This window comes from Hemitrygon akajei, chromosome 17 (assembly GCF_048418815.1).
Source record: "Hemitrygon akajei chromosome 17, sHemAka1.3, whole genome shotgun sequence".
Classification (NCBI taxonomy): Eukaryota; Metazoa; Chordata; class Chondrichthyes; order Myliobatiformes; family Dasyatidae; genus Hemitrygon; species Hemitrygon akajei.
The window spans coordinates 91,285,086-91,311,088 of NC_133140.1; the positions used below are offsets into that span (position 1 = coordinate 91,285,086).

The window sequence follows — 26,003 nt, forward strand, 5'->3', positions numbered from 1 at the left end:
TCAATGCCCCCGACGGGAACACACCTTGGGATACATAATACTCAGCTATTACTCTCTGTATTTCCAACTTTCTCAACGTCGATTTCACCGCCGAGAGATTTAATTGTTTCGCAATGCTCACTAATTCCGCCTTCCTGGCATCCTATAATGCCCCCCGAAGTCGGGTCTTTAAAAAAATTTGTCTATTTCCATCTCTGCTGGTTTCCTGTCTGGTTATCCACACAACCAGATCAGATAAGGAACTTCTATCCTGATTCACTGGCCCCCTAATTTGGTAATCAAATCCCGGAGACGAGGCCCCAATTTGTTACGTACCCCGTAACTGGGTGTCAGACCAGCAAAGATAGAAGTATCCATTGGAGTCTGGTGGTACCAAAACTAAAGGTGTTTAGTAGTAAACTACACAATACAGCATCAAAAATGCAAATATACATATAAAACAAGTTAGCAGTAATAAACCTAAAAGTGTAGGAATAATAATAAGCAATAATACACAAGCTTTATCGGTGTCTAGGGGTAACTGTATTGTCATAGAAAAGTATAAAGTTCAGTTCATACATGCTGAGGTAGTTATGGTTGTTGTGTTGTAATCGTTGGGGAGAGAGAGAGAGCGAGATGTAACAGCTGCAGCAGGCAAACCTGTTGCTTTCTGATTCCGTCGGGTTGTAGTGGCCATTCGGTTATGACCCCTCTTCTTCAGCTAGACCGTTCTTCTGTGGTGGACTCGTCACTCTGGCATGAGTGGACACACACACAAGTCCCCACCGGCCCTGCTCTCACACTGTGAGCTTTACTGACCAATCTCCTGATTCGGCCTCCAAAACCCCCACCTTTCTGTGGGTGCACAACACTCAGTCAGTGTCCACTGGTGTGTCTGAAGGGTGTCTCTCCAGACCTGTCTTTTATCCCTACTAACTCAGCTATCCATCAACTCTGAATGACTGTGTCCATCAAATCAGGCCGCTCCTGCTGTCTCCTGAGGAATGTTAACGAGCAAAGTAAAGTCCTTGTAGTGAAAGGTAAATAATCCAGGAAGAGTCAAAATACAATAGACCAACAGTCTCTCTCTCCCTCTTAGGCTTCATCTCTCTCTCTCTATCAGTAGCAGCATAGCAACAGCAATAGTTCATAGTTCTCGGGGGGGGGGGGGTGGAAGGTTAACTCTGCACCCCATTTTCCATCAGGTCTGTTCATCACTCATAACACTGGGTCTGGAGGAACTGAGCTATAAGGAAAGATTGAATAGGTTAAGACTGTATTCTTTAGAATGTCAAAGATTGAGAGGAGCTTTGATTGAGGTATACAAATTTGAGGAGTATCGATAGAGTAAATGCAAGTAGGCTTTTTCCACTGAAGTTGGGTGGGACTACAACCAGAGGTTATGGGTTAAGGGTGAAATGTGAGAAGTTTTAGGTGAACATGAGTGGAAACTTCTTCAGTCAGGGAGTTGTGAGAGTGGAATGAGCTGCTAGCACAAGTGGTACATGCGCACTCAAGGTTGTATATGTACATGGATTGTAGGGTATGGAGGGCTATGGTCCTGGTGCAGGTCAGTGGGTGTGGCAGTCTAAATGGTTTCAGCATGGACTAGATAGGAGGCTGAAGGTCTGTGTCTGTACTGTACTTCTGTATGACTCTGTGACCATGGAACCAAACTAATGCAGGGTATTTGTTACCACAGATGCTGCTTATGTTGCTGAGTGTTTCCAGCATTTTGCTTTTGTTCTGTATTTCCTGAACTTGTCTTTATTTGATTTTGATTGAGAAGTGAAAAGACAATTTAGATGTGGTGCTGTGCAATGAGGAGGAGTTGATTAATAATCATGTGATAGAATTTTGCTCAGTTACAGAGACATCTTCTAAGCTCACTGACAAACAGCTATCTGGACTCTAACACTTTTAACCTTGTCACTGGTAAAAATGCCATCCCCTTCTCCCAGTTCCTCCACCTCTGCCAGATCTGCTCTCAGGTTGAGGCTTTTCTATCCAAAACTGAGATGTATTTCTTTGAAGAAAGGGGCTTCCCATCCTTCACCATCAACACTGCCCTCACCTGCATCTCTTCCATTTTGAACACATTTGCCTTCATCCCATCCTTCCGCGCTGCCACACTAAGGATAGTGTTTCTCTTGTGCTCACCTACCATCCCACCAGCCTCTGCGTCCAGTATCCACCATCTCCGATGGGATTCCACCACCAAGCACATATTTCCCTCCACCCCACTTTCTGCAGGGATCACTCTCTGTGCGACTTCCTTGTCTACTCATCCCTCCCCACTGATCTCCCTCCTGGTACTTATCCTCGCAAGCAGAACAAGTTCCACACCTGTCTCTACGCCACCTCTCTCACCACCATTTAGGGCCTCAAACAGTCCTTCCAGGTATGGTGACATTTCACCTGCGAGTCTGTTGGGGTCATTACTGTATTCAGTGCTCATGGTCTGGCCTCCTGTATATTGGTGAGACCTGATATAGATTGTGAGACCACTTCGCAGAGCACCGCCTGACACAAAAATTGGGATCTCCTGGTAGCCATTTCAATTATACTTCTCATTCCCTTTCCGATATGTCAGTCCATGGCTTCCTTTACTGCCAGGATGGACTGTACTCAGGTTGGAAGAGCAAAATCTTATATTCCTCCTGGATAGCCTCCAACCTGATGGCATGAACATCGATTTTTCAAACTTCTGATAGTGCCTTCCTTCCTCCATTCTACTTCAGCATTCCCCATTCCTGTTTCCCTCTGTCACCTTATCTCCTTACCTGCCTATCATCTCCCACTGGTGTTCCTCCCCCTTTCTTCCATGGTCTTCTGTCCTCTCCTATAAGATTCCCCCTTCTCCAGTCCTTTATTTCATTCACCAATCAACCTCCCATCTCTTTACTTCACCCCCTTCCCCTCTCCCGGTTTCACCTATCACCTACCACTGTGTATTTATTCCTCTCTTTCAGCATTTTATGTGTGTTGCTTTGGATTTCTAACATCTGCAGATTTTCTTATTTTTGTCATACTGGATGGAAACAGGCTATTTGGCTCACGTCTCACACTGACTGCTAGGCCTGTAGCCTTCAATTATAAGTTAGTACTCTAATGAAAGCCATGTCCGGAGAGCATAGTATATAACTGCTCCAAAGCGATCCCATTTTTCCTGAAGTGCAATGATCATAAACGCTCCAAGTGTTGCCTAACAAAGTTGCAACATGCTTTCCTGCTTTTATACTTGGTATCCTAACAAGAATACTAGACGTAAATGTGAGAAATTTTGCAGATACGAAGCAACACACAAAATGCTGGAGGAACTCAGCAGGTTAGGCAGCATCTATGGAAATAAACAGTCAACATTTCAGACTGAGGCCCTTCTTCAGAACTGGAAAGGAAGAGGGAATACGCCGGAATAAGGTGGGAGGGAGAGGAAGGAAAGGGTTTAGCTTGAAGGTGATAGATGAAGCCAGGTGGGTAGGAAAGGTAAAGGAAGGGAGGAAGGAAACTGATAGGAGAGGAGAGTGGATCATAGGAGAAAGAGAAGCAGGTGGAACCCAGCAGGAGGTGATAGGCAGGTAAAAGCTAAGAGGCCAGAGTGAGCAATAGAAGAAGAGGGGAGGAATTTTTATTTAATGGAAGGAGAAATCGATATTCATGCCATCAGTTTGGTGGCTACCCAGGCAGAATATGAAATGTTGCTCCTCCACCCTGAGGGTAGCCTCATTATAGCTCAAGAGGAGACCATGAACTGACATTTTGGAACAGGAATGGGAATCAGAAACTATATGTTTGTTCATCAGGAAGTTCAGCTTTTGGCAAATGGAGTAGAGGTGCTCAACGAAGCAGTCCCCCAATTTACAACAGATCTCACCAGTGTAGAGAAGGTCGTGTCATGAGCACCTGACATGATAGATGACCCCATCAAATTCGCAGGTGAAGTGTTGCCTCACCTGCAAGGATTGTTTGCAGCCCTGAATGGAGATGAGTGGGCAGGTGTAGCTCTTTGGCCTCTTTCAGGGTTAAGTCCTGGGAGGGATGAATGGACAAGGGAATCGGAGGGAGCAATCCCTGGGGAAAGCAGAGAGAGGGGGGGGGGGAGAGAGAGAGAGAAATATGATAGGTTGTAGGATCCTTTTGGAGTTGGTGGAATTTGTGGAAAATGATGTGGACGTGGAGGCTCATTGGGTGGTATGTAAGGCTAAGAGGAATTCTATCAGTGTTAAGGTGGCAGGAACGGGGTAAGCGTGGATGCTCGGGAAATGGCGGAGATGAGGATGAAGGCAGTGTCAATGGTGGTGGACTGGAAACTCCGTTCTTTAGTCCAGAAGATACCCAAAGTCTTGACTGACACCTTGCCCTATTGTCCTGTTTATTATTTATTGTAATGCCTGCACTGTTTTGTGCACTTTATGCAGTCCTGTGTAGGTCTGTAGTCTAGTGTAGCTTTCTCTGTTGTTTTTTTTTATGTAGTTCAGTCTAGTTTTTGTACTGTGTCATGTAACACCATGGTCCTGAAAAACGTTGTCTCATTTTTATTACTGTACCAGCAGTTATGGTCGAAATGACAATAAAAGTGACTTGACTTGACATGACTTGAATAAGGCCTAGGAGCAGAGTTAGGTCATTTGGCCCATCAAGTCTGATTTACCTTTCAATCATGGCTGATCCTTTTATTTTCCCCCTTTTCAGCCCCACTCTCCAGACTTCTCCCCATACCCTTTGATGCCCTGGCTAATCAAGAACCTATCTATCTCTGCTTTAAATGCACCCAATAACTTGGCCTCCACAGCCACTCGTGGCAACAAATTCCACAGATTTACCACCCTCTGACTAAAGTAATTTCTCTGCATCTGTGTTCTAAATGGACATCCTTCAATCCTGAAGTCATGCCTTCTTGTCCTAGACTCCCCTACCATGGCAAATAACTTTGCCATATCTAATATGTTCAGGCCTTTTAACATCCCCCCCCCCCCCCCCATTCTCCTGAACTCCAGCGAATATCGCCCAAGAGCTGCCAGATGTTCCTCATACGGTAACCCTTTCATTCCTGGAATCATTCTCATGAGAATTATATAGGAATTTGTAATAAATAGTATGTACAGTAAGATATACAACAAATATACAATATTGTCCCAACCACTGAGGACAGGCTAACTGGTCTATAATTTCCTTTCTGCTGTTTCCCTCCTTTTTTAAAGAGTAAAGTGACATTTGCAGTTTTCCAGTCCTCTGACTCCATGTCAGAGACCAATGATTCTTGAAAGATCTCTACCACTATCCTTTCAGAACCCTAGGGTGCAGTTCATCTGGTCTAGGTACCATATGTACCTTTAGGTCTTTTAGCCTTTTGAGCACCTTCTGAAATGGTAACTGCACTTACTTCTCTTCCCTCACACCCTTCAATAACTGGGGGACAGAGCATAGGATCTCCCAGTAGCCACACATTTTAATTCTGTGTCCCATTTCCATTCTGATATGTCTATCCATGGCCTCCTCTACTGTCAAGATGAAACCACACTCAGTTTGGTGGAACAACACCTTATATACCGGCTGGGTAGCCTCCAACCTGATGGCATGAACATTAACTTCTCTAACTTCCGTTAATGCCCCTCCTCCCCTTCTTACCCCATCCCTGATATATTTAGTTTTTTCCCCCTCCTTTTTTTTTCTCTCTCTCTGCCCATCACTCTGCCTGTTCTCCATCTCCCTCTGGTGCTCCCCTCCCCCTTTCTTTCTCCCTAGGCCTCCCGTCCCATGATCCTTTCCCTTCTCCAGCTCTATATCCTTTTTGCCAATCACCTTTCCGGCTCTCAGCTTCACCCCACCCCCTCCGGTCTTCTCCGATCAGTTTGCATTTCCCCCTCCCCCTCCTACTTTCAAATCTCTTACTATCTTTCCTTTCAGTTAGCCCTGACGAAGGGTCTCAGCCCGAAACTTCGACAGTGCTTCTCCCTATAGATGCTACCTGGCCTGATGTGCTCCACTAGCATTTTGTGTGTGTTACTGTATGTGTACCCTTAATATACAAATGCCCACCAACTGTTTAATTAGTAACTTAATAATATGAAATTATAACAAAGTGACGTGAACTGAAGTCTCTGGGGGACCTTCTCTGCCTCTCTGGATAATGTTTGCCCTGCAACGTCTGATCTGGGAATTAGTCTTCACAGGTACATCAGGTGGATTCTCAGCACTGATGACAGGCTTATCTGTGGGCAAGGTTGATGTAGTCGCATCAGGAGTGTTTGCTTCGAACAAGATGTTGTTGTGTTTTCCACCTGAGCATTCTGGATTTGATCCACATGGCGTCTCCATACATTCTATCCCACCTGTACTCTATACATAAGTGGCCCGTCTATGGCGGAAATTATACCCGGCTGCCACTTTTCAGTCTGGTAATCCCGTGCAAGAACTGACTGTCCCACATTGAAGCTCTGTGTTGACTTAGCATTCAAGTGTTTTTATTGTCTGTCCTCTACATCATGCCGTACATTTGTTTTGAGAAGATCCATATGGGACCTTAGGTTCCTGTTTAGAAACATCATCGCTGGAGTCTGGTTAGTGGTTGCGTGTACTGCATTACGATAGGCGAGGAGGAAGTTGTCTATCTTGAGTTGTAGTAGTTGATTTTTGCTGTCCCTTGCCTTGAGGGCTTTCTTGAATGTCTGCACAAATCTTTCTGCCAAGCCATTTGTGGATGGATGATAAGGGACAGATGTGAAGTGCTTGATTCCATTGTTCTTCACAAAACTTTGGAATTCTTCAGAGACTAATTGTCATGCATTGTCTGTGCAGATTTGCTACGTTATGCCATTCCTAGTGAACATGGTCCTCAGCACTGTAATGGTCTTTTCTGATGTGGTTGTCTTCATTTTGACGACCTGGCCATTTGGAATGTGCATCAACGCCAATTAAAAAGAGAGTCCATGAATGGTCCAGCAAAGTCAATGTGCACTTGATGCCATGGTGATGAGGGCCACTCGCACAGATGGAGAGGGCTTGTGGTGTTGTGTTCTGGATCTTTTGACATCCAGAGCAGATCTTGGTCACGTCCTCAATTTGTTTATCGATTCCTGGCCACCACACATAAGCAGGGGCAAGACCTTTCATCTTCACAGTATCCAGGTGCCCCTTGTGTAGTTCCTCCAGCACTCTGGTGCGTAACATGGGAGGAATCACAACTCGTGAGCCACACATTAGTGTTTTCTGACACACTGACAACTGCTCCTTCCCCACTGAAAAGACTGGAAACTGTGTTACTCTGCGCTAGCCATCCCTTTACTGTGATGTTGTGTGAAAGATCTCTGCTGGTATCTCTGTAGATACCTCAGAAGTGGTCTTGCCTGGACATTTCGACCCGCGGCCCTTCCGTTATCCTTTTTGGATTCGCAGCCTCACTCTCTTCTTCCAAGTGCCGTTTATCAATTAAAACACGGCGTTCCGATACAATGGAGGTTCATTAACCTCGTCGCCAATTTGTTGTGTATGTGACCGGTTACACAACAAAACTATAATTAAAAACACTAGTGACTGGTGCTAAGTTAATGGGTTTTTTACTTACGGAACCTGAACTAAACACATATATACAGATCAATAGGTGCCTAATAGTGCATGCTCAATATTGCGTTACTACGACAGTAGGCTATATGGTACAGAAACTTATCCAGAGCCGAAACCACCTTTGAGCCAAAGACTGTCCCCTCCCACCCTCACCACTGGCCCACTACCAACAACAGCTGCTCTGTTTGTCCCTTCTCTATTTTTATTTATTCCACTCTTTGAAGAAGGAAAGCTGCATTCTGGGGACAGAAGCGGTGGAGACGAAGGAACTGAGAAAAGGGAATAACATTTTTACAGGAGACAGGGTGAGAAGAGGTATAATCAGTAGATTTATAAAAGATGTTGGATGAGAGTTTGTCTCCAGAGGTGGTAAGGCTGGGATTGGTGCAGAAAGAGTGGTTGGCAGTGTGTTTGTAGGGGTTAAGGTTTGAGGAGAAAAGGAGTGCTGAATTTGAGCTGGCTGATGGCTCGTCAGCATTTGAGATGAAAAGATCCAGAGCACGCAGAGAACCAAAGTGGGGTGTCCAAGAAGCGGAAGAGGGTTGGAGACAGGAGAAAAGGTCATCAGTGTGGAATTTTTGCCGAAGAAGTGGGCTTAAAAAATGGAGAGGATGGAAGAAGAGCTTGGTTCGTTGTAGGTGCGGAACTTACTGTGGGGTACTTAGGCAAGACGCTTGCTGAGGACAGAATGTTTTGCTTTGAGAGGGAAGGTTGGAGGAAATGGTGAAGAGATGGCAGAGTTTAGAGCTGGGATCAGGAGGGAAGAGAGTTGGTGGTCCCAGAGGAGAGGGGATGGTTGGGATTTTCATAAGGTGAGGTGGGAGTAAGATGGAGGCTCTGAAGTATGATCATCTTCTGTGCCATCTTGTATTTTTTTGTTGCCACTTTCAGTAAGCTGTCATGTTGCACCTCAAAATCTCTAAATCAATGCTCCTAAAGTTGCTGCCATTCAGCTATATCCTTTCTCCTACACTGGACCATCCATTTGTCCAATTAAACATTGTCTAGACATAATTCCCTCCTCCTGATTGGCTACATTCCAAAAACCAGGTCCAGTAATGGTCCCAACTTTGTTTATCTACCCATAGATTGAGTCAAATGAACAAGTATAATGTTTTTGTGTTAGTTTATTTAATTGGGTTCTCTTTATCTAGTTTTAAGACTTACGTGAAGATGTGATCGCATTTTAGGATATATTAATGCAGAAATGGAGAAAATTCTACAGAGTTCACAAACTTCGTAGCACCACTGTAGATGAACTTGTAGCACAGTTACAGATTGGCATGTACACATTGTGGGCATCACTGAATTGTGGCTGAAAGACGATTATAGCTGGGAACTTAATGTCCAAAGATACACATTGTATAGATAGGACAGCAGGTTAGCCAAAGGGGTGGGGTGGCTCTGTTGGTTAAAAAATGCATTCAAGTAATTAGAAATAGGTGGTTGGAAGATGTAGAATCGTTGTGGGTAGAGCTAAGAAACTGCAAAAGTAAAAAGATCCTGATGGACTTGAATACGGACCAACAAACAGTAATAAAATGTGGTCTACAAATTATAACGGGAGATAGAAAATGCACATCAAAAGGGCAATGTTACGATAGTCATGATGGGGGATTTCAATATACAGGTAGATTGGGAAAAACAGGTCCATGCTGGAACCCAAGAGGGGAAATTTGTATATATCATAATATAGAATTCACATTTCCGTTTGAGAAGAAGCTAAAGTCAGATGTATAAGTATTATAGTGGAGTAAAGGGAATTACTGAGCCATGAAAGAGGAGGTGGCCAAAACCATTTAGAGGGAACACTAGCAGGGATGATGGCAGAGCAGCAATGGCTGGAATTTCTAGGAGCATTTTGGAAGTACAGGAAAGGTACATCCTAAAGAAAAAGTCGTATTCTAAAGGCAGGATGATGCACTCATGGCTATGATAAAAGCCAAAGAGAGGACGTATAATAGTGCAAAAATTAGTGGGAAGTTTGAGTCCTAGGAAGCTTTTAAAAACCAATACAAGGCAACTAAAAAGTCATTAATAAGGAAAAGATGGAATACGAAGATAAGCCAACCAATACTATTGAAGAGGATGCCAAAAGTTTCTTCAAATATATAAAGTGTAAAAGAGAGGCGAGAGTAGAGATTGTACCGCTGGAAAATATGCTGGAGAGGTAATAATGGGGGAACAACAAGAAAGTGGTGGATGAATTAGGATCTTTCCAATACAACAAAATAGCTCTCCTAGCCAATAAAGTTGAAAAAGCTATAATATGTTGAGCGGAAGCAGAAACATTTCCTGCTTCCTTCGGAGTGATCCCAAAAATTGCCGTAAGTGAATTAGGTTGTAGGTCTAAACCTATGACTTTGGATAACATTATAAAAACATCTCTCAAAAAATTATTTAATTTTATATAAGACTGAAACATATGAGTTAAGGTAACCACCCAGCATTACATCTATCACAGGTGGGATTTAGATTAGAAAAAATATGTGTTAGTTTATCTTTTGACATATGCACCCTGTGCACTACCTTGAACTGAATCAAGGAATGACGGAGGCAAATGGATGAATTGTTGACTAAATGATAAATTTTATTCCATTGATCATCTGAAAGTGACTCCCGAAGTTCCAATTCCCAAGCATGTTTAACCTTATCATTAGACATCATTCATAAATTCATGAGCCATTTATATATAATAGCTATCAATCCTTTTTGAGATGGTTTAAGCTGAAAAATAACATCTATCATATTTGGTAAATGAGCAAATGGATAGTTAGGTAATAAATCTTAATCCACCTACTGTTTTTTTTTCTGGCTCTCCTCCATTATGTTGCGTTTAAGCTTGGAGAAAATTAGAAGTCGGACTTTTGATACATCTTTTGAATTTGAGCAAACCTGGCGACCTTTCATTCAGTATTTTGATATGATTTAAATTTTCTTTTTTTAAACTTTTTTTTCACTTTTTTAGATAATCTTTTTTCTTCTCCATGGCTTTTCAGATTTGACTGGAAGGATTTTCCCCTTTTTTTTGTAATTATATCCTCAAATAGAATGCCCAGTCTTTTTTGTTTTAGGTTAGTTCAGTATTTTTTTTCTTAATAATGGTAATTTTTGATCTTTATTTTTGAATTGTTAAGAGGAGTAGTGGATATTGAGGAGCTCAATATTATACTATATATGATTTTGACAGTGCACACTCCTTTTTTGTTGTTTGTACTTCCATTGGAATATGTATTTGATATAATTTCTCCTCTGATTTGTATTTGTCTTTATATATTTTTAAATCAATAAAAAAGATTAAAAATGAGAAAGTAGTGGATGAACTGAGTAAGTATTTTGCATTGATCTTCACTGTGGAAGACATTGTAGGATGCCAGTAGTTTGAGAATGTCGGGGGGCAGAAGTGTGTGGAGTTGCCATTACTGGGGAGAATGTGCTTGGGAAACTGAAAGGTCTGAAGTTGGCTAAGTCAACTGGACCAGATGGTCTATTCCCCATGGTTCAGAAAGAGAAGTCTGAAAGATCATGAAGGTATTCGTGATAATTTTTTCAAGTATCAGTGGATTCTAGCATGGCTTCAGAGAACTGGAAAATTGCAAATGTCCCTCCACTTCAAGGAGGGAGGGAGGCAGAAGAAAGGAAATTATAGGCCTGACTTCAGTGATTGGGAAGATGTTGAGTCGATGTGGTTTCCAGGTATTTGGAGGCAGATTATACAAAGGGTGATTGATAAGTTCGTGGCCCACGGTAGAGGGAGTCAATCTTAGAAAACCTAGCACATTTATTTTTCACCCTCCCCTAGTCCATGTCCTCGTGGACTTCCTTGGGTGATAAGCCCTTGAGACCAAGGTAGCGGATGACTGCGTGAAGGCCAATGTTGTCCATTTTCTCAGACAGTGTTTACTTGCAGTTTTCAATTATCTGAAACAGAAATACCACAAGTTATTAACTTCAAACTTTCTGCATAATCACTCAGAGTTGAACTGCACGTGCATGTAACAAGAGCTGTATAACTCAGCTCCTTCTACCTTAGGCCACGAACTTATCAATCACCCCTGAGGTCCAAGACGCTGACTTCTACAAAGAAGGGATCCGTATGCTCCACGACCACTAGACTAATTGGTCGTCTTGTAAATGTGTAAATTGTGTAAATGTAGGAGGGGACTATGTTGAAAAATGAATGTGCTAGGTTTTCTAAAACTGACTCCTCCTACCTTAGGCCACAAACTTATCAGTCACCCCTCGTATAGTGTCATTGGAGAGAGTCCAGAAGAAGTTCACAAGGATGATTCCGGGAATGAAGGGGTTAACATATGAGGAGAGTTTGACAGCTTTGGTCCTGTAATCACTGCAATTTAGAAGAATGTGGTGGGGGGGGGGGGGGATCTCTTGAAACCTACTGAATGTTGAAAGGACTTGTTACCAGAATCACCCCTTGTAATAGTGATCAGCAAGGCACAGAGAATCTGTACTTACCGACAAGTAACTTCTATTTTCTCAACTAAAAAGCATTTGGGTTCACAAATTAACTACCTGTGTTCACCCTACTAGAATCCCTGACCTCCTATGAGCAGTCAATGAAGAGAAAAGATATTACCCGGGAAAGGAGTGTACGCTGGCTTTCCTCATGGTCCCAATCTCCACGTGTTCATGGGGTCCACCTTATCCGCAATGGTTGGTCTCTGGTTGCTGGAGAGTCACATATAAGAGCCCGGGGGAATTAAGGGTTGTGGGGAAATGGGTGGTAGGTGTAGGTGAGTCCATGGCCAGATCAGCCATGATCTTATGGAATGGCTGAGCAGGCTCGATGGGCCAGATGGCCTACTCCTGCTCCTATTTCTTGGATGTGGCCTCTATTGGTCATGGTCGACCATGAGTAATGCCTCTGGTAGTCACTGGTTTGTCAAGCAGAGTCGACTGTGGCTATTGAGGCCAATCTTAGAACGGCAGGCTCTGCCACAGTTGCTGCATGTGTAGGGCGTCATGGAATTGTCAGCTGTCCGCTGTGCTCTCTGTTTAGCTCTCCGCTCCTCAGACTGACTCAGGATCACTCTTTCACCTTGCCTTAGGTGTTGCTGAAGAGTACCTTGCCATTTGTTGCGGTCATCTGCTGTATCCTCCCAGCACTCTGTGTTGATTTTTAAGGCTTTCATGTCGCACTTACAGAGATCCTTGAAGCGAAGCTGGGGCCTACCAGTGTTCTTCTTGCCTATTGTTAGTTCTCTGTAGAGTATGTCCTTTGGCAGTCTACCATCCTTCATACAACAGACGTGGACCAGCCAGCGCAATATGCGTTGTCTTAAAAGTGTGAACTTTGTGGGAAGTCCAGCGTGGGGGAGGACCTCAGAGTTTGGAATTTTGTCTCTCCAGGTGATGCAGAGGATACGCCATAGGCTGCGCAGGTGAAAACTATTGAGTTTCCTCTCCTGCTTGGAGTAGATGGTCCAAGTCTTGCTACCATACAGAAGGGTGCTGATAACACATGCATTGTACACAGCAGTCTTGGTCTTTGTAGCGAGTTTCGGATTCTCCCAGACCGGTGAGGAGAGTTGAGCAAGGATCATTGCTGCTTTGCCGATACGCCTCTTGATTTCAGCATCGAGGGAGAGAGTGTTGCTAACGGTCGACCCCAAGTATGTGAACTTGTGGACAACTTCTAGATTGTAATTGTCAATGGTAATGACTGGTGTCTCCACTACGTTCTGAGCAAGGACATTTACTTTAGGCTGATGGTAAGCCCGAAGTCCTTGCATGCCTTAGAGAAGCAGTCCACGAGTTTGTAGTTGCTGTTTGGTTTGCGAGGTTATAGCAGCGTCATTGGCAAAGAGCATATCACATATTAAGAACTTTCACACCTTTGTTCTTGCTTTCAGGCGCTCAGGGTTGAACAGCTGCCCATCAGACCTGGTGTGCATGTAGATGCCTTCTGTCAACATCCCAACCGCATGCTTCAATAGCAGAGAGAAGAAGATGCCGAATAATATTGGGGCCAACACGCATCCTTGTTTGACTCCACTACGAGTAGTGAAGGGTTCTGATGAGCTGCCATCATACTGAACAGTAGCCCTCATGTCGTCTTGGAATAACTTGATGATACTTTGGAGTTTCAGGAGACAGCTGATCTTGAGGAGAATCTGAAAGAGCCCATCCCTGCTGACAAGGTTGAAAGCCTTGGTCAAGTCGATGAAAGTGACATAGAGGGGTTTCTGTTGTTCCCTACACTTCTCCTGGAGTTGATGGAGTGAGAAAATCATGTCAACAGTTGACCTCCTTGCGCGAAAACTACATTGGGACTCGGGGTAGACCCATTCTGCCAGAGTTTGTAGACATGCTAGAGTTACACGAGTAAAGACTTTGCCGACAATACTTAAGAGGGAGATACCCCTGTAGTTGTTGCAGTCACTCCTATCACCCTTGTTCTTGTACAAAGTGACAATTTTGGAGTCGCGTATATCCTGTGGTATGGCTCCTTCCTTCCAGCACTGATGGAGGACCTCGTGTAAAGGTTGGAGGAGTGAGCTCTTACAGTGTTTGATCAGGTCTGGAGGAATCCCATCATTGCCAGGAGCTTTCCCCGGGGCCAGACTGTCTGTTGCCTTGCTGAGGTTCTCAATGGTTGGTTCGGAGTTGAGTTCATCCATGACTGGTAGACAATCAATGGCATCAGTGGCTGAGCTAACAACATTTTCCCTCAGGTAGAGCTCAGAGTAGTGTTCTACCCAGCGTTCTATCTGCTTGCTTTTATCGGTGATTATTTCACCGCTGGATGACTTCAGGGGTGCTGCCTTGCTCTGCGAAGGGCCAAGGGCCTTCTTGATACCATCATACATCAATCTGATGTTGCCTGTCACAGCTGCTGTCTGATTGTTCTCACTGAGCTGGAGCCAGTACTCATTTGTGCGCTTCCTTGCAGTCTGTTGCACTTTGCTTCTAGCAGCTCGAGGTGCCTGGAGTGTTTGGTCGGATGGTGAGCACTTGTACTCTGTGAGAGCTGCACGCTTGGCTTGGATGACAGGAGTCATGATGTTGGACTTTGCCTCAAACCAGTCACTGCTCTTTGTGGTCTTTCTTCCAAAGATAGAGAGTGCTGATTCATGGATGGTGTTGCAAAGGTATGACCATTGTTCTGTTGCAGTATCTCCTTGTGAGGAGGTAGTCATAGGACCCTGTACTGACTTGGTAAACTGGTCAACCTTTTCTGACTTTCATCTCTGTTGTGTTGATGCGAGGTTTTCCAGTATGTTTGGAACGGTAGATTTTCTTCGGACGTAGTTTAATCTTGCACATACTAAAGCATGATCCATATCGCAGTCTGCACCGTGGTATGAGCGGGTAATTAGTACAGAGCTGATGAAAGAGCGCCTGGTGATGATCATGTCTAGTTGGTGCCAGTGTTTAGACCATGGATGTCACCATAAGACCTTGTACTATGACTTCATCTGAAAGTAGGAGTTAGTTACACACAGGCCGTGATAGGAGCAGAACTCCAGGAGACGTTCATTGTCATTTATTTTGCCAATTCCAAAGTGGCCGAGACAAGACGGCCAGGAATCGTTTTTGGCTCCCACTCTGGTGTTGAAGTCACCAAGGAGAACGAAGTGCTCGTCACTGGGAATATTCCTGACAACAGCTTCTAATTTGTCATAGAACTTATCTTTTGCCTCAGTGGTGGAGTTCAAGGTAGGGGCATACACACTGTTGAGAGATACTGGGCCATGACTGGTGTGTAGGTGGAGAGTCACAAGTCATTCTGATTCATTTTCTGGTGGCTCCACCATTTGCAACAAGGAGTTCCTAACAGCAAAACCCACTCCCATGATCGCGGAGTTTGTCTTAGTTCTTTCCCTGCAAGAAAAATGTGTAGTCCCTTTCATTCAGTGTACCTGAATCCACCAAACGTGTTTCTTGTAGGGTAGCTAAATCTACTTTGAGCCTTAGTAGCTCATTGTTAATGACCGCTGTTTTTTGTGCATCTTCGATATCCTTGAGGTTTTGGTCAAGTCCAGTCATCATTGTGCGGACATTCCAACATCCCAGCTTGAGGGGTGTTGTCTTACTCGATTTGTTTTCTTTCTTGTCTGGTGCAGTAATTACAGTCAGCTCTTCATGGAATAATCCATTATCCCCATGCACCCAATGAGAAAGACTTGACTGTGGCAGTACAGCACCTTATTGACTGGGGGCTGCCCAGTGAAATGCGATGATCTCTCCCACCGTCGGAAGCAACCCCTGGTGCCATGCTCTACGCCAATCAAGCATTATGACATAACCAGTAAGTGCTACTTTCTGTGTTTGTCTGATGCTATAAAACGAAGCTAGAGTGGTCTCTCTGGGGCAAAGTTGATATGGAGATCCGTCTGTTGTCCATGTAGTGGGACCCCCTTTCTCCATTCTGATGACAGGTCCAAAGGAACGACGAAAGTCAATACACTTTGGGGCCAGCAGCATCGCAGGAGTTGCCGTGCCAGTGCTGGGTGCAGCAATCAGCCGCCTTCGGGACTCCGACTCCGGATTTTTCCTCGGGGTTTACCCCCAAAGCCTTTCCCGTGAGTGGGTATAGCCGCATGGCAGTGGAGGTTAGAAATCAAAGTTTTCCTTCTCCTAGATGAGCTACCATTCATGGTTAACAAGCCCCATCTGCCCGGAGCAACTGGTTTTAAGGCGCCAGTGGCCTACCTTTGCCCCTTCTCCTGTCAGTGAGAACAGCTCTGCCAGGCATAAGAACTATGTTCATGATAATACAGGAAAGATACTTGTACAGATAGAGCATTGGCTGATTGGCAGGAAGCAAAGAATGGGATAAAGGGAGCCTTTTCTGGCTAGTTGCTAGTGACTAGTAGTATTCCACAGTGGTCTGTGTTGGGACCACTTTTTACACTATTGTCAATGATTTGGATGAAGGAATTGATAGGTTTGTGGCCAAGTTTGCTAATGATGCCAAGATAGGTGGAGCAGGAGCATGTGGTGCTGGAGTAGGCTGTTGATCACACCAACCAACCCCTGCCACAATATTTTTAGAAATCACATAAAACCTAGAGCAATACAACACAGGAACAGAAACCTCCATCCCACAATCTATTTAATCTCAAAATCCTGTACATGATCTGTATCCCACTTCTCCCTGCCAGTTCATGTGTCAGTGTATATGTTTGTTAAATACTGCTATCGTACTTGCTTCCAACCCCTGCCCTGGCACCCACCAACCAGTATTTGTGTTTAAAAAAATAAAACTTGCCTTGTAAGTCTCCTTTAATTTTTCTCCCCTTTCATCTCAAATTTATCCCCATTGGTATTTGACTTTTCCACCCAGGGAAAAGCACACTGTTGTCTGCACCTGTCAATTTTGTAAATGTGTATCAGTGTGACTCTCGGCCTTCCACATTTCAGTGAAAACAATCCAAGTTTGTCTAACCTCTCCTTGTAGATAGTACTCTTCAATCTAGGCAGCATTCTGGTGCACCTATTCTGTACACTTTCAAACACCCTTCCTATGATACAGTGACCAGTACTATACACACTAACCCAAATTTGGCTTAAATAAAGTTTTATATAGCTGCAACATTACCTAAAAATATGTATACTCAATCCATCTGACAAAGGCAAGCATGCTGCGCACTTTCTTCTCCACCCTCTATTTCTGTGGCCACTTTCAGCAACCTATGGACTTGTACCTCAAGATCCCTGTGTATATCAGTGCTCCTAAAGCACTGCCATTTTGTTTAGTAATTTCTTCTTGTATTTGATCTCTTAAAATGCATCACCTCACACTTGTCTGGATTAAACACAATCTGCTACTTCTCTGGCCAAATTTCCAACTGATCTATATCCTGCTATAGTCTTTGATAACTTTCTTCAGTGCTCACAGCTCCAGCAATTTTTGTGTCAACTGCAAACTTACTAATCAGACCATCTATATTTGCATACAAATACATGATAAATAACAGAGGTAATTGTTGTGTTCTGTTCACAATGCTCCCAGCCCTGATCATTGTGGAACCCCACTGCTTACAGACCTCCAGTCAGAAAAACACATGTCCTTCATTACCCTTGGTCTTCCATGACTTAGCCATTTTGTATCTAACTTGCCAGCCCACGTGACTTAACTTTGTAAGAACAGCCGACCATGTGGGATTTTGTCAGAAGTTTTACTAAAGTGTGTAAGTACCTTCCACTGCCCTACCATTATCAGTCATCTTCATCACCTTCTCAAAAAAACTCAACCAAGTCTGTAAGCCTCCCCACTAAGAACAAAGGCCGGCTATCCCCAGTAAGTCCATATTTTTTAAATAGTCACAAAGGTACCCTCTAAATCTCTATCATATCCATTTCTTTCAGCTCCTCAGGCATGTCTTCCCTACTAGTTCTGGGCGATCAATGGTTTTGAGATCGTCTGAAGCATTAACTTGATCAATTTATTTTCTTGTTTTATCACAGGTGCTATTGTGATGGAAAAGCCCAATGTACGATGGAATGATGTGGCAGGATTGGAAGTGGCGAAGGAGGCATTGAAGGAAGCGGTGATATTACCCATCAAGTTCCCTCACCTATTCACTGGTATGCTTTTGTAGCTAATGGTGATTCTTATCAAACATTTTTGGCAGCTCTGCTTTTATCCCATGTTCCAAAACTTTCTTGTCTTCTTCCTGGGCCACAATGATGGAAAGGGAGACTAACAAAAGTCAATAGAGATGCAGAAAAAAATCTCTCATTACTGAAAACAGTTAGAAAGGAGTAATGAGCAGAGCAAAACTACTGGGCTGCTGTTAAGTCTGGAAGGTGGTATATTTCTCAGTTGGAAAAACAAATAATTTTTTATTCAGCTGATGTTGAGTTATGTTGGAAGAATGTAAGAGCCCAGTGACTTATAGAATTGAAGCAATAGACTGAACAGAGCTTTTCCTGGATAATAATCACATAACATGGATTTTAATAGATCAGAAATGGGCTCTTTCCACCCATATCATCATGTCAGCTGTGATGTCGATCAATGCTAATCCTGTTTGCTCACATTAGGCCATATCCCTCAATTCCTTACCTGTTCATTGTAACTGTATTGCTTCCACCACCTTCTCTGGCAGCTCATTCAACATAACTACCAGCCTCTAGATGGAAAAACCTTCCCCTTTGATCTAAATAACATAAGAAGGAAAAACAAAGAGGTCCTGAGAAAAGAATTTAGAGAGCTAGGCAGAAAGCTGAGAAGCAGGACCTCCAGAGTAGTAATTTCTGAATTGCCACCTGTGCCTGGCACCATGAGGATAGAAATAGTATGATTTGGCAGATTCATATGTGGCTGAGAAGCTGGTGTGGGAGGTAGGGCTCAGGTTCTTGATCATTGGGATTCTTCTGGGGGAGGTATGACCTGCTCAAAAATGATGGGTTGCACCTGAACCTGAGGGGAACCAATATTCTCATGGACAGATTTGTTAGAGCTGTTGGGGAGGGTTTAAGCTAATTTGGCAGAAGGATGGGAACTGGAGTGAAGGGACTCGGGGTAGGACGGATGGTAAAATAGCAAAGCTGTTGTGCAGCCAGACTGTCAGAGAGGGCAGGCAGATGCTAGGACAAAATTGCAGCCAGCAAGGTGAGTTTCAGTGCCTTGGGGATGCAGAATCAAAAAGGTAGCAAATACAGTATTCAAAGCATTATATCTCAATGTACAGAGTATAGGAAATAAGGTAGATGACCTTGTTGCACTTTTACAGATTGCCAGATATGATGTTGCGGCCATCACTGAATCATGGCTGAAGGATGGTTGTAGTTGGGAGCTGAATGTCCAAGGTTACACATCCTATCTGAGGGATAGGAAGGTAGTCAGATGGGGTGACATGGTTCCGTCAGTAAAGAATGGCATCAGATCAGTAGAAAAGTGTGAAATAGGATTGGAAGATGTTGAATCCTTGTGGGTTGAGTTGAACTGCAAGGGTAAAAGGAACCTGATGGCAGTGATATACAGGCCTCCAAACAGTAGCTGGGATTACAATGGGAAATGAAAAAGGTGTGTCAAAAGGGCAATGATATAGTTATGGGAGATTTTAACATGCAGGTAGATTGGGAGAATCAGGTAGGTAATGGATGTCAAGGGAGTGATTTTGTTAAATGCCTACAAGATGGCTTTTTAAAGCAGTTGTTGTTGAGCCTGCTAGGGGATCAGCTATACTGGATTGGGTGTTATGTAACAAACTGGAGGCAGTTAAGGAACTCATGATAAAGGAAACCTTAAGGCAGTGATCACAGTGTGATTGAGTTCAACATGAAATTTGACAGGGAGAAAGTAGAGTCTGACATAGCAGTAATTCAATGGAGTAAAGGAAATTATAGTGGTATGAGAGAGGAATAGACCAAAGTAAATTTGATGACAGCAGAGCAGCAGTGTCTTGAGCTTTTGAGAAAAATGAGGAAGGTGCAGGACAGATGCATTCCAAAAGCAAAGAAATACTCAAATGGCAAAATAATACAACCGTGGCTGGCATGGGAAGTCAGAGCTAATATAAAAGCAAAAGAAAGGGCATACAACAAAGCAAAAATTGGCGGGAAGCTAGAGCATTGGGAAGCTTTTAAAAACCTGCAGAAAGCAATTAGAATCATTAGGAGGAAAAAGATGAAATATGAAAGCTAGCCTGCAAACAATGTCAAGGTGGATAGAAAAGGCTTTTTCAAGGATATAATTTTTTTTTAAAGATATGAGAGTGGATATAGGACCACTAGAAAATTAGGCCAGAGAAATAATAATTGGGGACAATCAGATGGCAGGTGAACTAATTGAGTATTTTGCATCAGTCTTCACGGTGGCAGATGCTAGCAGTGTGCCAGTTGTTGAAGGGTGTGAGGGAAGAGAAGTGAGTGCAGTTACTATTACTAGGTGCTCAAAAAGTTAAAAGGCCTTTGACAAGGTGCCACTCAAGAGTTTGCTTACCAAGTTAGGAGCCCATGGTATTACAGGAAAGTTACTGGCATGGTTAGAGCATTGGCTGACAGGCAGAGAGTGGGAATAAAGGGATCTTTTTCAGGTTAGCTGCCAGTGACTACTAGTTTTCGCAGGGGTCGGTGTATGGACTGCTTTTTATGCTGTATGTCAATGATTTATATGATGGAATAGATGGCTTTGTTGCCAAGTTTGCAGATGATACGAAGATTGATGGACAGGCAGGTAGATGAAGAAACAGGTAGGCTGGCAGAAGTGGCAAGTGAAATAAAATGTTGGAAAATGCAAGGTCATGAACTTTGTTAGTAGAAATGAAGGCACAGATTGTTTTCTGAACAGGGAGTAAATCCAAAAATCTGAGATGCAAAGGGACTTAGGAGTCCTTGTGCAGAACACCCTAAAGGTTAACTTGGAAGTTGAGTCAGTGGAGAGAAAGGCAAATGCAATGTTAGCATTCATTTCAAGAGGTCTGGAATACAAGAGTGGGGATGTGATGCTGAGGCTTTATAAGGCACTGGTGAGGCCTCAACTTGAGTACTGTGAGCAGTTTTTTACTCCTCATCTAAGAAAAGATGTACTGGCTTTGGAGAGGGTTCAGAGGAGTTTCACGTGGATGGTTTTGGGAATGAAAAGGTTATCATATGAGAAGTTAGATGGCACTGGGTCTGTACTGACTGGAATTTAGAGGGATGAGGGGAGATCTCAATGAAACCTTTTGAATGTTGAAAGCCTAGACAGAGTAGATGTGGAAAGGATGTTTCCCAGGGTGGAAATCAGTTTAGGACATGAAGGCACAGTCTCAGGATAGAGAGGTGTCCATTTAAAACAGAGATGCTGAGAAATTTAGCCAGAGAGTTGTGAAATTGTGGAATTTGTTACCACAGGCAGCTGTGGAGGCCAGATTACTGGGTGTATTTAAGGCAGAGCTTGGTAGGTTCTTGATTGGATACGTATCACCAGTTGCAGGGAGAAGGCCAGGGAGTGGTGCTGAGAAGGGGGAAAAAGAGTATCAGCCATGATTGGCTGAGCAGACTTACTATGCCAAATGGGCTATTTCGACTCCTATATCTCATGGTCTAAATACATGCCCTTTCACCTCAGACTTCTGCGTGCCAGTTCTAGTCTGCTGAGTTCCTGGAGGAAGATTCCATATTTCTGTGCCCTTCAAAACTTTGTATGTTTCTATTTCTGTGTTGTGAAACTTTATGGCAACAGAGGGTTCAGAAGCAGTACTGACAGGTAAAATCAAAGAAAGCCTTGAAAGTTTTTTTCCAAAAACTTATGAAAGAGTCATAAAGTACAGAATCAGACCCTTAAACTCAGTTGTTCATAAAGTCAGAGTGCAGAATCAGACCTTAAACTCAGTTGTTCATAAAGTCAGAGTGCAGAATCAGAGCCTTCAGCTTACTTGTTCATGCCAACCAATGTGCGTGTCTAAGCCCACAATTTTCCTATCCATGTGCAGTAGTATCTGTATATGATCAAAACTGTTTGCCCTCTTTGAAGGTATCAGTAAAGCACAAAATGTCGGGTTGTTTCTACAGTACTGAATACACAAGACATGGTTGGAGAGTTTGCAGATAACGCGAAAGTAAGAAGTATTGTGGACAGTAAAGGGGGTTATCAAAAATTGCAGGGTGATCTTGATCAGCTGGGTAAGCATGCTGAGGAATGGCATCCGGATGAATGTGAGGTTTTGCATTTTGGAAAATCAAATCAAGTTAAGACTTGCACAGTGAACAGCAGGACCCTGGGGAGTGTGCAGAACGAAGGGACCTAGCAGTACAAGTAAGTAGTTCCCTGAAAGTGGAGTCACCCATAGGGTGGTGAAAAAAACTTAGAGTCATAGAAAATTGCAACACAGAAAGAGGACTTTCAGCCCATCTAGTTTGTGCCAAACCATTTAAACTGCCTACTCCCATAGCCCTCCAGGCCCCCACCATCCATATACCTATTCAAACTTCTTCTAAACACTAAAATCAAGCTTGCACACACCACTTGCGCTGGCAACTAGTTCCACACTCTTATAACCCCCTGAGTGAAGAAGTTTCCCTCGTTCCCCTGAAGGTTTTCACCTTTCACCCTTAACCGATGACTTCTAGTTTTAGTTCCACCCAACTTCAGTGGATAAACCCTGCTTGTCCTATCTATAATCCTCATAATTTTGTATATCACTAGCAAATCTCCCCTCAATCTTCTACGTTCCAAGCAATGAAGTCCTACCCTATTCAATATTTCTTTATAAATCGGATCCTCCAGTTGCGGCAACATTCTTGTAAATTTTCTCTGTACTCTTTCAACCTTATTTATGTCTTTCCTGTAGGTAGGTGACCAAAACTGCAAACAGTACTCCAAATTAGGCCTCACCAACATCTCTTCAACATAACATCCTAACTCCTGTGCTGAGTTCTTTGATTAATGAAGGCCCATGTGCCAAAATCTTTCTTTACAACCCAATCTACCTGTATTCTCAGATCCCTTTGTTCTATAGCGCTTTTCAGTATCCTACTGCTCACTGTATAAGACCTACCCTGGTTGGTCCTACTGAAGTGTAACACCTCACACTTGTCTGCATTAAATTCCATCTGTCATTTTTCCAGCTGGTCTGGATCCCACTGCAAGCTCTGTTACTCTTCCTTGCTGTCCATTAGAATCCCAATCTTGGTGTCATCTGCAAATTTGGTGATGCGGTTAACCACATTATCACAGCATACTATGCACGAAGCCATGCTGACTATCCATAATCAGTCCATGTCTAACCAAATACTCATATGCCAGATGGCTTAGAATGCTTTCCAGTAACTTTCCCACTGTTGATATCAGGCTCACTGGGCTATCATTTTTTCAGTACTTGGATCTGTCTTCACTAGGGAAGACACAAACAATCTCCCAGACGTAATAGTGGCCAGATGACCTAGGGTAATGGAGGAACTGAAGGAAATATACATTAGGCAGAAAATGGTGTTGGGTAGACTGATGGGACCGAAGGCTGTAAAATCCCCAGGGCCTGATGGTCTGCATCCCAGGGTACTTAAAGAGATGGCTGTAGAAATCGTGGACACATTGGTAATCATTTTCCGATGTTCTATAGATTCAGGATCAGTTACTGTGGATTGGAGGGTAGCTAATGTTATCCCACTTTTTAAGAAAGGAGGGAGAGAAAAAACAGGGAATTATAGACCAGTTAGCTTGACATCAGTGGTGGGGAAGGTGCTGGAGTCAATTATAAAAGATGAAATAGCGGCAGATTTGGATAGCAGTAACAGGATCAGTCTGAGTCAGCATGGATTTACGAAGGGGAAATCATGCTTGACTAATGTTCTGGAATTTTTTGAGGATGTAACTATGAAAATGGACAAGGGAGAGCCAGTGGATGTAGTGTACCTGGACTTTTAGAAAGCCTTTGATAAGGTCCCACATAGGAGATTAGAGCACATGGTATTGGGGGTGGGGTAATGACATGGATAGAAAATTGGTTGGCAGACAGGAAACAGAGTAGGGATTAACGGGTCCCTCTCAGAATGGCAGGCAGTGACTAGTGGGGTATCGCAAGGCTCGGTGCTGGGACTGCAGCTATTTACAATATACATTAATGATTTAGATGAAGGGATTAAAAGTAACATTAGCAAATTTTCAAATGACACAAAACTGGGTGGCAGTGTGAAATATGAGGAGGATGTTGGGAGAATGCAGGGTGACTTGAACAGGTTGGGTGAGTGGGCAGATGCAGTTTAATGTGGATAAATGTGAGGTTATCCACTTTGGTGGCAAGAACAGGAAGGCAGATTACTATCTGAATGGTGTCAAGTTAGGAAAAGGGGAAGTACAACAAGATCTGGGTGTCCTTGTTCATCAGTCACTGAAAGTAAGCATGCAGGTACAGGTTTCTGGTTCATTCTTAGAGCCTTTCTTAAACAGTGGAACAACAGTAGCTATCCTCCAATCCTCTGGTACCTTGCCAGTTGCTCAGAATGATTTAAATATCTCTGCTGTACCTCACTTCTATAGATTGTGTGTCCATCTCTTGAGCAAATACAGATGGAATAATCCATTTATGACCTCCCCCATCTCTTTTGGGTTCATGGATTACCATTCTGATCTTCTAGAGGATTGATCTTGTCCCTTGCAATCCTTTTTCTCTGAACATATCTATAGAATCCCTTAGGAGACTCCTTCACCTTGTCTGCAAGGGCAACATTGTGCCTTCTTTTAGTCCTCCTGATTTCTTCCTTAAGTGTTCTCTCACATTTCGTGTACTCCATAAGCACCTCATTTGATTCTCCCTACCTATACCTGCTGTGCACTTGCTTTTTTTTAAACCAGGTTTCAATATCTCTTGTTAACCAAGAGATACCTGTTAACCTGTTAACTTTACCTTTTATTCTGATACTCACATACAAGCTTTGTACTCTCAAAATGTTATTTATGAAGGCCTCCCACTTACCAAGGACACCTTTGTCAGAAAACAGACAGTCTCAATCCACACTCACAGAATGCTGGAGGAACTCAGCAGGCCATGCAGCATCTATGGAAAGAAGTACAGTCCACATTTCCGGCTGAGTCCTTCAGCAGGACTCGAGAGAAAAAGCTGAGGAGTAGATTTAAAAGGTATGGGAGGGGAGTGAGAAACACAAAGTGATAGGTGAAGGGTCTCGGTCCGAAATGTTGGTTACTCTTTTCTCACGGATGCTGCCTGACCTGCTGAGTTCTTCCAGCGTTGTGTACATATTCTTTGATCCACAGCATCTGCAGTTGTATATTTCTGAGGTGATAGGTGAAACTGGGAGGGGGAGGGATGAAGTAAAGAGCTTGGAAGTTGATTGATGAAAGGGATATTGGGCTGGAGAAGGGGGAGTCCGGTAGGAGAGAAGAAAAGGTCACTGAAGAAAGAAAAGGGAGGAGGAGCACCAGAGGGAGGTGATGGGCAGGCAAGGGGATAAGGTGAGAGAGGGAAATGGGGATGGGGAATGGTGAAGGAGGTGCGGGGAACATTACCGGAAGTTTGAGAAATTGATGTTAATACCATCAGGTTGGAGGGTCCCAGAGGGAATGAATATAAGGTGTTATTCCTCCCACCTGAATGTGGCCTCATCATGACAGAAGAGGAAGCCATGGATTGACAAATGGGAAAGGGAAGTGGCCAATGGGAGATCCTGCTTCTTCTAGCAGACAGGCGAAGGTGCTCAGTGAAATGGTCTTCCAATCTACTTTGGGTCTCACTGATATACAGCAGGCCGCACTGGGTATGGTATGTAACCCCAACACGCTCACAAGTGAAGTGTCGCCTCACCTGGAAGGATAGTTTGGGGCCCTGAATGATAGTGAGAGAGGAGGTGTAGGGGCAGGTTTAGCACTTGATCTGCTTGCAAGGATTAAATGCCGGGGGGAGATTAGGTGGGGAGGGACGAATGGACAAGGGAGTCATGTAGGGAGCGATCCCAGCGGAAAGTAGAAAGTGGGGGGAGGGTGGTGAAGATGTGCTTGGTCATGGGATCCTCTTGGAGATGATGGACGTCTGGAGAATAATAGAAAACCT

The 26,003-nt window shown here is 43.6% G+C and overlaps 1 protein-coding gene across 1 annotated transcript in view; it reads left to right on the plus strand.

Annotated features, from left to right (window-relative positions):
- LOC140740911 (vacuolar protein sorting-associated protein 4A) overlaps nucleotides 1–26,003 on the plus strand; it is a 130,649-nt gene that overhangs the window by 45,696 nt on the left and 58,950 nt on the right. The window contains exon 5 of the mRNA XM_073070548.1: nucleotides 17,977–18,096. Coding sequence (XP_072926649.1) covers nucleotides 17,977–18,096 — 120 coding nt within the window. The remainder of the gene's footprint in view (nucleotides 1–17,976; nucleotides 18,097–26,003) is intronic.